This window comes from Stigmatopora argus, chromosome 2 (assembly GCF_051989625.1).
Source record: "Stigmatopora argus isolate UIUO_Sarg chromosome 2, RoL_Sarg_1.0, whole genome shotgun sequence".
NCBI classification, from domain to species: domain Eukaryota; kingdom Metazoa; phylum Chordata; class Actinopteri; order Syngnathiformes; family Syngnathidae; genus Stigmatopora; species Stigmatopora argus.
In genome coordinates, this window is record NC_135388.1 from 20,466,363 (window position 1) to 20,477,500 (window position 11,138).

Below are 11,138 nucleotides of genomic sequence, written 5' to 3' on the forward strand. Positions count from 1 at the left end.
TAAAACGAAATTTCGGTAGTCCCTCCGCACTTACCGCAGCTATCCTTATCAGCGTGAAAATGTCGGACAGAAGAAGCACCACCCATAGTGGCGAGCTGGGCCCAAAGTTCCACTGGCTTATCAAACACCAGGAAAAAGTGCAAGTCCTTGAAAGGACTACAGCGGGGGTGCCTGAAGGGAAAAAAATATCACATTTAACAGGGCATTGCAGGTTTTTAAAAAACACACGTTTTTCATTTTGAGTGGCGAGCGAGAACATTGCGCTGAAAGGCAAGCCTAACAAGATTAGTACATAAGGGCACACATACAAGGCACATGATTGGTTCCTGGCATGAGATTAACACATGAAAGCAACAATGAGCGCCCATTACGATCGACTCATGAGACTAACAAGAGGTTTAGCTTTATTTTTCGAGCTGATTGGCAGTGCACCATCACACCAAGCCCCTATTATCATGGACAAATGGTATCACCAACAAGAGCAGCTTTGTCGCGTGAGCTAATTGACTGTGCATCTGGTAATTTGACGTATATCGGTACTTGAGATTTTCTTTAATGCGACCGGCCGATATGAAGAGATCAATTTAAAACTGGCTTATTTCAGCTAAAATGTCTCGTTTGCCCAATGCAATACTCACAGCTTTTTTGCACATTCATCTGATTATTAACGAGCATCAGGATCTTCTTATGTGCTGCCGACAGCCTCGCCAACATAAACAACCTGTCAAAGCTGCTTGTTAACTCAATAAGTTTGTCTTGGATACACAAAGAGGCTTGCTGCAAATATGGTTCAATTCGGTGTCCTTTGTTGGTAATGAGACGCATTTCAGCTGCCCTCCCCCCGAACTCGGTGCCTGTTGATCTCTAATTGAAACTAAAAACAGACATTTTTAACTACCGTATTTTCTCGCTATTAGCTGCCCCCGCCTTTAAGCCGCACCCTTAAAATTGCCGTAAAATCATTAAAATGTATAATTTCTTGCATATAAGCCGCCACCTGATTCACAATTTTCACCTCCATATTCATGGTTTTAATACAAGTACAAATGTGTTACTTTGAAGGGAAAATCTTAAGAAAAATCATTGCATGTTATTTCATATTCATCCAGTAATGGTTGTTTTCTTACTGCAAAACAGGAAATAACCAACAAATACTAAATGTTAATTTGCCGACATCTACTGGTGAAAATGAGTGTAGCAACGCTGTAAGTCCTGTGCGCATATAAGCCGTATTGTTGATTCAGTCATTTTTTTGTTACAAATATGGCTTATATGCAAGACAATAGGTAGATGTCGAAAAAAATTGTTGGGCCATGGGTCCCAACTTTTGTTTTACCTGGAATCGCATTCAGTTACACTAGCTGTAACGGCAAGAAATTGTCCATTCATTTATTACCATTCGACAATGGCATCATCTGGTCCCAAACCGGCAGGAAGTAGATAGTTCCTGTAGTTGAGAAGTTTGTTGTCTTTGCAGCAGTCTCGCACCCAAAGATGGGAGACACATGGCACACCACTGGCCAAGCACAGCAAGTACTTCCTGGTACGGCAATGCTGGTCCACGACGAGTAGACTCTGGTAGGCCGCCTTGCACTAGGCACAAGAGCAAAGCAATGTCAGGCCAGATTCTAACAAGATTTATGAGCGACGTTTTTGTGTTTTTTTTATGCGCTTGCCTGTTCTTCATTGAAATCTGGCAGGACAAAGCCTCCGCCCGCCTGTAGCTGACACTCGGTGTACGCTTTGTTAAAGGGGCCAGTCTGCACATAATCTAGTTGGGAAAATGGAGCCAATACATGTCAAGCCAGCCAACCAAACCAGCTGAAGATAATACACCTCACCCTCCTCCTCATTGTCACTCGAAAGCTTATTGCTCAGTCGGTCGATCTCGGACGACACGGTCAGCATGAAGGCGAATCCCATGAAGAGAGATGCATTCTGGGGCATGGGGCCGTGAGTCTCGGTCAGATCGCATGGCTGGACGGAGAGATCCGTGCCGCTGCCAGACGTGTTGCAAACGCCGACTCGTTGACCTGTGGGAGCACATGGTGCATTTGTTTTAATGGTAAGCGTCGCCGCTCGGTTGTGAAGAGTTTGCCCAAATCTGATGAAAAACATTGAATGTGGCTGTAGTTAAAACTGCAACGAGACACACCAGCGACGTGCATCTTGCCTCCACCTCTAAACCACCACCAGGGGCGCTTGGTTCATTACCAATTAAGACTCCGCAGCCGCACAGGGAGGGAGGACTTGGCACTTGATATGACTGATGCCTCATTGGTTATGCTCAGCAAAAAGCAAAATGTATTACCACTTCCAAGACATATTACAAAGCAGCATCATACTAAACATTTAAAAATTTAATTTCAAAAGTACTCAGCAGTGCAAAGTTAAAAACAGATACAAAACATAGGAAAAAAATAATAAAACATTGCTTTAAAAGTGCTTGATAAAAAATAACATTCATAACATGGCAAATCATCACAGACTCATGTTTTTGGTGAATGAGTCTTCGTACCCGCTCTGGCAGCAGAAACCCTGCGGCTTCTTTTGGCCGGTGAGCTCTCGTTCTCGAAGCTCCTGAGCCTTCTCTTCGTAGAGGGGCCCGGGCTGCTGGAGGAACTGTGGTTAAGAACGTTCAAGCCAGAGGAGGCTCCTCTGCGCCGCCTTTTGCCCTCCACCAAATTATCTGCGCAGTGAAAATGCTTGTGTTATTAAAAGAACACACGAAATGTCAGTGCAAAGAGAAAACAAACTCAAATTTGTGTACCAATGGTAAAAATCTGCACGTTTTCATTCTTGTTTCTATTCATTTCCATTGCATTTGAATTCTCTAGATTGAATTGGAGTGTGCAAGCCAATTTGGAAATGATTGGGAAACTACATTTGACTTTATTACAACAACTTGGAAATGGGTGACCTAGATGCATCATCTTCTTTGGCACTGTTCTTTGACTGTATTAAATTAAAGTATTGTGTTGGCCATAATATGAATGAAATCCAAAAACATCCATGAACATACCTGCTGTTTCTATTGAGTTATCAAATATAAAACTATTCACATTTTTCCATGCATTGTTAAATAATTATCAAGCTTCAAAACTGTTTGTTGAGCATGTTTGGTGGGAAAAAGGGACAAAAACATTAAAGATTTTGCCAAGTAAGATTAAGACTTTTTATTTAGCTTTAGGGGCCCAAAATGTTGATATATTTATTCAGAGTGAAGAAAAAAAACAGTTTGGACATGTAAGTCAGGTTGTCATTAAAAAAAATGGATCAATTTGTAAACAAGTCTTCCTTAGAAATATAAAGGTAACATCAATGGCGTCCAAAATCAGACAAAATATGCCCGGTTCTTAAAGGGTTACTGCAAACTTGCTGCTCGTTTTGCTGACGTATTTTCTTTTGTCTTGTACTATGTCGCAACCACAGTTGGGTAGAGGACAAGTTCAAATTCATTCGGTGAAAAGATAAGTGAAGAATGGAGCAAATGCTAATGATTTTTATTTTTTTATGTATACAGTAATACCTTGAGGTACGAGCTTAATGCGTTCCGGGACCAAGATCGTATGTAGATTTACACATATCTCAAATCAACTTTTCCCATAGAAATTGATTTAAAAAAAATGTTCCCACCCTCTGAAAAAACAGCAAAAAACAGGATATTATGGAAAGGTTTTTATTGGTTCTAATTTATTCTTCGCACACCCAAAGAAGTGAAAGTATAATGTGCTAAAACTGGTCTCAGAAGTTCAGTTTTCTAAAAAAGTTACTCAAGTAAATGTAATGCCATGTATCCCACCTCTGGTTGCAACATGTGTATGTGCTAATTGCACTTACCTAGGCTGATGTCAGAGGCCTTGGTCAGTAGTGTGGAAGGTTCATAAGGACCAATACTGTGGTGCTCTCTCAGTCTGTTTCCCTGTTCAAGGGAGAGGATGACTGATGTCCTGTTATACCACTGCCTTTCGCCATCTCTCTCTACGCTATAGAAGAAGTCTTGACCTTCTGTTTTATAACCCTTGATAACACCTACGAACACAAAGAGGAATAGATTAGCATGATCAGATTCCCTAGAGCGCTAACAGAACGACTTGCTTTGTTTAGAGTGGGTTGTTTTGCATTTTAGGACCTTGGAACAATTGATCAGTAATAAAACATGACGCTTATAACATATCTCGCAATAATGTCTAATCAAGTATAATGTAAGCATGATAGAAGCTGATAAGAAAAAAAATTGTACCAACGTAGACTCCCAACACGTGTATTATTACTATTATGGTAGACTTTTTACGTGTGTCGGTAATATAGATCGACCGATTATCGGCGTCGATATTTGGACATTTGACTATCGGTATCTGCTCTTTTTTAATCCGACCAGCCGATATGAAGAATTTAATTTAGAACTGGATTATTTTCGCTCAGATGCAGCCACACCTCTCTTCTGTCGCTCTTGCCTGCTGTGTCATGCTCTAACACGGGTCTCAAACTCAATTTACCTGGGGGCCGCAAGAGGCAGAGTCTGGGTGAGACTGGGCCGCATCAGGATTTCCACAAGAAAAGCGTTGATAAAACATTCCAACGTTATCAAATACAGTGGTACCTCGAGATACGAGCTTAATCCGTTCCGGAACTGAACTCGTATGACGAGATTCTCGTAACTCGAGCGGACGTTTTCCATTGAAATGAATGGAAAACAAATTAATTCGTTCCAGCCCTCTGAAAAAACACCCAAAACAGGATATTGGATTGGAAAAAAATGTTTTATTTCTTCTAATTCGCCATCTATTAACAAAGTAACACATAACTAGTGGTTTAATAGTAATAAAATATGTTTAATCTAACTAAAATTGGGCAGATTTCGCCGACGGGAGACAGAGACGTTTGGGGGTGTGGGGGGGTGGGGTTCGTTTTTTCCACGACAACGCACTCGTAAACGGAAAAAAAAAAAAAAAAAAATTAACTTGGATTAATATATACAGACACTCAAACATACGTTTAATGTAACTTTACACAAAACTGAATTCTAGTTTTGTCTTAATCTTTTGTTACCTTCGTTTTCCGGGTTGGTGGTTTGCCACGCCTCCGCCCTCACGTTCGCTATCGATGGACTGTTTGCTGTTGTATTGCCTTCAAAATATTCCCAAAATGATGCACACAAAATGATGCACACAATAGGATAACACACGACCACTTGCCAACGAGAAATAGTCTTTAAAGAACGATCGTGGGAGCTTCTTTCCTTAGAAAGAATAACAGGAAATACAATAGTTGAGCTTACCCACGTATTGATTGTGGGTAATGAAGTTTTATTCTGAGAAAGGTTGCCATTGCCTATGGGTGTTGTGTGCACGAGTATACTTCATTACCCAGAAAGCCCTCTTTTTGCCCGCGCATGCAATGTTGTGCGTTTCCTGGTCTTAGGAGAAACTCGTCTGAATTAATCATTCCGTGCTCGTAAATATTGTTATACACGAAAGATATACAAAAAAGACCTGGCTTGGTCGCATCACGAAATTTTGATCGCATGACGGGCGAATTATTCGATCGAAATTTCCGCCGTAAGACGAGAATTTTGTATGACGAGCGGTCGTATGACGAGGTACCACGGTATCTTTATTTTTTAACAAAAAATAATGAAATAAACCTCAGTGAAGTAGAGCACATCCCCATATTCTGACTCCATTTCCTCTAAAAAAGCACGGAACCTTCTGTGCTTTAAGCCCCTGGATCTGATTTGGTTGATGAATTTCACAACGACAGACATCACATTGTCAAACTTCAGGCATCTGCTGCAAAGGGCCTGCTGATGGATAATGCAGTGCAGAGCTATGGCCTCCTCCACACCCTCTTCTTCCAGTTTTTTTTGAACAAGTGCTACCAGTCCATTCTTCCTCCCGGTCATTGATGGGGCTCCATCGGTTGTTATTCCAACAAAGCTCTTCCATGGCAAACTGGCATTCTCAATGGCATCACACAGCTGGTGAAATATTTCCTTAGCGGTGGTCTGCCATGCATTGGAACTACTGTGAGCAACTCCTCAATCACTTCAAAATTGTCATCAACACCATGGACATATATTGCGAGCTGGGCAGTGTCTGTGATGTCTGTGGTCTCATCAAGAGCCACTGAATATACACTGAAACATTGTGCTTTCTCACAAAGTTGATCATAAATGTGACTTGATAGGTCAGAAATGCGCTCTGCCACGGTGTTGGCAGAAAGGCTGATGTGATTGAACTGACTTTTCTTTTCTGGACAGACAAAATGTGTAGCCTGTAATATGCACTTTTTGATAAATTCACCTTCTGTGAATGGCTTTCCTGCTTTAGCAATCAACTCAAACGGCGTAGCTAGCTTCGACTGCTGCATTACTGTCTTTGGTAGCCTTCTTGAAGAAATCCTGTTGCCTTAGAAGACGTGTTTTAAGACTGGCAACCTGGTTGGCTCTCTCATCTCCCTGGTATTTTTCGTACTCCTCAGCATGTCTCGTAGTATAATGACGTTTCAAATTGTATTCCTTGTGCACCGCAACTTTTTCAGTGCAAAGAGACACGTCGGGGTGCCCCTGTGTTCAACAAAGAAATATTGCACTCCCCACTTTTCTTGAAACTGTCTGTGCTCATCACCGACCTTTCTCTTCACGGCAGGCTTTGAAAGAGACATCTCTGGGGCTCTGTAATGTGTTTCCACTTGGAATGAGTCTCGGGTTGAACTTTAACTTTCAGTCGGGTCTGTGGCGCATGTGCACTTACGCTCTCCGATCGTATTGGATTACGGCTGTTCTCTGAATTTCTCAAGTGTCATGTTAACGCACTTACTGTTAAGTTTCAGTTTCACTCGCGGAAATGGCTACAGACAGACACAGGCTGGATCACGGATCATAGCGCCTCATTCAGTTCTATGCTGAGAGCAGCGGAGGACTGTGCGCGCCGAGCGGAGTGATCGGCTTCACAGCTTTTCCTCCGCCCGGCTGATTGGAGGAATGAATGAGTGAGTGAGCGAGGCACTGGACAGCCCGGCCGATGTCCCACCCTCCAGAGCCGTATACCTTACCGTGATTGGTTCATTCAGCTCCGAACACAACAACATTAATCTTTCATATTAAGACGGGGGCCGCAAATTATTGTCCCGGGGGCCGCAGTTGGCCCGCGGGCCACGAGTTTGAGACCCCTGGTCTAACACAAACAACCTGTCATAGCTGCTCGTTAAGTTAAGGGCTTTGTTGTTGCAACAGCTTATTTCAATCCCGCACCTTTTATTGAACTGTACATTCAATAACATTCATCAACATAAGATGTAAGAATCTCAATATATTTCTTAAAATTGGTAGAAAAGTTAATTTGACCATGTCATTTCTTTAGTATATCATCATCGTCAGTTCAAGTATTTGAAAAGCCTGCTACAGCAATCGTTCGACTATCACGGTTAATGTAGACCAGACATGGCCGCGATAAATGAAAAACCGCGAAGTAGGGTCACCCCTATTTAAAAAAAAATATATATATATTTTTTTAACAAGAGGGTGAGAATGCAGATACAGGAAATTTTAGACATAAATAGAAAGAAGCTGCTCTCTATCAGTCGGTACATTCCTACCCTCACAAATGGTGATAAAAGTTAAAATGATTGTTTCATTTGTTCATCTTTGCCTTTTAATTTTAACTATGCATTTTACTATTCTTTCCACAGCTGTTTCGGAAGTTGAGCTCTAATGCAATTATTTGTAAAATCCACAATGGGATGGATGTCAAATGTACGCATATTACGACAAGGATTTGAAATGTCCAAAATGAATACGTGAGAGAAAGTATGAGCAGCTCATCACAGGTTGCTCATGCCGGGTGAGCCAGACAATTCCACACTTAAAATGTTGGGAGTCGTCAGCTGAGAGCCAAATATGGCCCCTGAGCCCTGAACTAGAGCAATTGTTTGAGATGACCACCATTCAACTCAAGGCGCAGCATAAAGTTGTTAAAGACATCCTTAAAATCAGAACAAAGAATGGCAATTATGCATTCCCCATGGCTTCCGTTGCTTCAGTGATGGTTCTGGTTCTAGCAAGGGGCAAAGTTGACTGAAAGAGAACTTTGGACGCCATGTGAGCAGTCTAAAAATTTGGAGTTGGCACCTTACAATCCAGACGTTAGCCCCTCAGATTTCTATCTTTGGGGCGACCTGGAGGAAGCCAACGGGGGGATAAGAACCATTCTTTGGTCTGTTAGTAAGAATGTTTTTAAATGTATTTACTTACCTATGCTGAAGAATTCATCTTCCACTAAAGCAGTGACCTCAGTCTCCAATGGAATGGGATCACACAGCAGGATATCTTTTCCAGCTACCTCACACTCATAGCCATCATCAAAGCGCAGGCGGAATCTGCCCTCCCCAGGATCCTTGATTATGCGGCCAGAGTAGAAGTAGCCATTGGAAAACCACTTGGCCACCACTCGGAGTCCCACAAAGCTACCCGCAGCAGAGCTTGGTTCCTCTGGGGATGACTTGGAGTGGCATGGGACTTCAGTATCCGTGGGGATGACCGGCACACGTGGAGGTAATACATGGGTATAAGTTTCATCCTCTGAGGAGGACATAGGCTGATCTTGTGCACTGAGCCGCATAAGTGAACTAGCACCTCTACCCCTGTAAAAATCGGAAGGGTTGCTCAAACGCAAGCTGAAAACTGACAATGGAAAATACTATCTCATTTAAAGAACGTTAGTGGAAATAAGAAAAGTGCAGTGATAGATTACATGCAGCTGCCCTCATTTGAATTTTGGATATTAATATGCATCGCGAGCCTCTGGGAGGACTCACCTGGACGAGGGCCGTCCACGTTTTGCCCGTCCTCTTGAGGTGCGTGGAGATAAATCCCCAGACTCAAGACTACCATTACCACTATCTTTTGTGACCACTGACCCTGCCTTTTGATCCTTCTGACCCCTCCGTTTTTGCCCGCCTCCCTTTTTGGGACTGCAGACACACAGAGGGGATGGATGGAGACAGTAAGGTTGCGCAGGGGCCAATCTAAGGTTACTCAAATTCTGAGTGACCCAGAATTGATGCCAGGTGCAAACTGCGCCTGATACAGGAGTGTTCAGTGAATAATTTAGAGATTAGCGTGTTAGTCAGGTAAGGAGAACAAGTGACACAGGAAAAGCAGAATTTTTTTCAGCGAACCTACACACAAGAGAAAGTCAAGAAGCCCATGCACAGATCAAAGATGAGGTAGTACCTGACAGATTTGGTGCTTCGGCTGGGCGGCATGATGAACTCTGGCCTGGATAGACCTGCATTGGTGCTACTCGCTCCTCCAGAACTTTGTTGCAAGCTGGAGGCCTTGGATGAAAGGGAGCTAATGTCACCAAGGTCACCAGAAGTTAGGGAGCTGCTGATTGTGCGGCACGGAGAAATGTCGCCGTCCAACACGTGACAGTCCACAACCGGATCCTCGCTCTCCTAATCACAATTACAAGTTCGTTTAAGATTTTAAACATTGGAATGTGTGATTAGATGTCTTACCAGCACCCAAAACTCCATTGTTTAACATAAGACTTAGCTACTGGCTTGGGAAATTGCATAAATACTACTAGTTTGACTAGGTAGGACGAAAGAAAGCCTCCTTGTTTGACTGTCTGCTCTATGACAACACAGATGACAATGTCCACAGTGTATGGGTATATGTGTGCCAGTTTGTTCGGATGTTCTAAAATGTATGAATGGATGTGTCCATTTTCATAAGTGTACGTCTCTGCAGCAGGGTCTCAGTTAACTTCACCAACTCCTTCGTAGTACATGATATTTAATGAATTAGACACTGAAGAAGATGAGATGACAGTGTATTGACTACTGGAGGAATATAACATGTAATCAGTATATTCCTGAGCAACTACAACAACTAACAATTATAGACAAATATTCTACTCACATTTTGTTGGGTTTATTCTGGGATGTTTCTATATGCTTTGTAAGCATTTTTAATAGGTAATAAAGCTATAAATTAATTTATGCTTTATGTTGGAGCAAACAAGAGGACACTTTCCCCCACAGCTGCTTTCGAGGCCAGTTAATTGTTTTCAGGACTATTGACGGCAACAAACCCCTTGTTCCAGGCCAAGGATGCTGATCTACGAAGGACTCATAAATTGCTTTGACTGGGACGCCGGCAGTTTACCTTATAAAGAAATTATTATGCTTATACTGCAAATTCTTACGCAGGTGTTTTGGTTTCGATGTAATATGAGCAGTTGTTTTTTGACCTTAATGGTGTTATTCGGTTAGCTTATGCAATTCTTTTGAATCAGATTACATTAAATGTTTTGAGTATGGCGCGACTAAATAGAGAGAAGAGTATGCCGCTCGTCAGAAACCTCAGGAACGAAGGCACGTTATGAGTGAATTCTCCTTGCAAGTTGTAATCAGTGTATGTTAAAGATGTCTCCTGTTTGATTAAAATTGTATTAATAATTAATCCATCACATTTAAATATCAGAAACCTCAACAAACAAATGATGATCGAGGTACTCTCCTTACAAATACAGTCTACAAATTGTATGTGACTGGTTGTAGTAAAACCTGGTTGGATGTTAGGTCACACACCAAAATTTTAAATTATATGGTCTAGACGTTGTCAACTAAGAGCAGATGTGGTAGATCTGGCAGTGGTAGAAATGTGAAATTTGCAAAACAGGTAATATAATTATCAATATCAACTGATTTTTAAAACAAATAGTAATAACAATTTTGTTATATTACCCACGCCTGCTTTAAGTATCAAATCAAAACCCACATAAACACCGTAACGGTAAAAAAATTTTTACGGAAACATCAAACAATATCCAACCCGAATTTTACTACGCATCAGTGACTCTGCATGCCACCAATTTTACTACAAAGGGAGAAAGAAAACATGAAATCATACCTCAGTGACTTTGCGATCCACTTCTTTGCCATCCTCATAATAAACATCTGTAATTATCCGTGTGATAGTGGTCCGCACTTCCTGGATGGTGCGCACGTGTCTGCGGTGGGAGGGGCCTGAGGTTCTTCGAAAAGGTGGGGTCACTGCTTCGCCCTATTTATGATGAAATAAATTATAGAATTTTCTCAAAGATCTTACTCTTTTTGTGGGGAGAAAA

At 41.9% G+C, this 11,138-nt stretch overlaps 1 protein-coding gene across 5 annotated transcripts in view; it reads right to left on the reverse strand.

The window, feature by feature from the left end:
* The window catches only part of tp53bp1 (tumor protein p53 binding protein, 1), a 29,751-nt gene that overhangs the window by 431 nt on the left and 18,182 nt on the right, over window positions 1-11,138 (reverse strand). For 2 of the 5 annotated variants that reach the window (XM_077593746.1, XM_077593772.1), the window contains exons 17-26: window positions 10,922-11,074; window positions 9,236-9,459; window positions 8,818-8,973; window positions 8,255-8,643; window positions 3,841-4,032; window positions 2,519-2,689; window positions 1,842-2,033; window positions 1,677-1,771; window positions 1,397-1,593; window positions 35-171 (exon numbers count right to left, since the gene is read on the reverse strand). In XM_077593746.1, the coding sequence (XP_077449872.1) occupies window positions 35-171; window positions 1,397-1,593; window positions 1,677-1,771; window positions 1,842-2,033; window positions 2,519-2,689; window positions 3,841-4,032; window positions 8,255-8,643; window positions 8,818-8,973; window positions 9,236-9,459; window positions 10,922-11,074 (1,906 nt within the window). The remainder of the gene's footprint in view (window positions 1-34; window positions 172-1,396; window positions 1,594-1,676; window positions 1,772-1,841; window positions 2,034-2,518; window positions 2,690-3,840; window positions 4,033-8,254; window positions 8,644-8,817; window positions 8,974-9,235; window positions 9,460-10,921; window positions 11,075-11,138) is intronic. The other 3 variants (XM_077593753.1, XM_077593780.1, XM_077593762.1) reach the window with 3 other exon arrangements.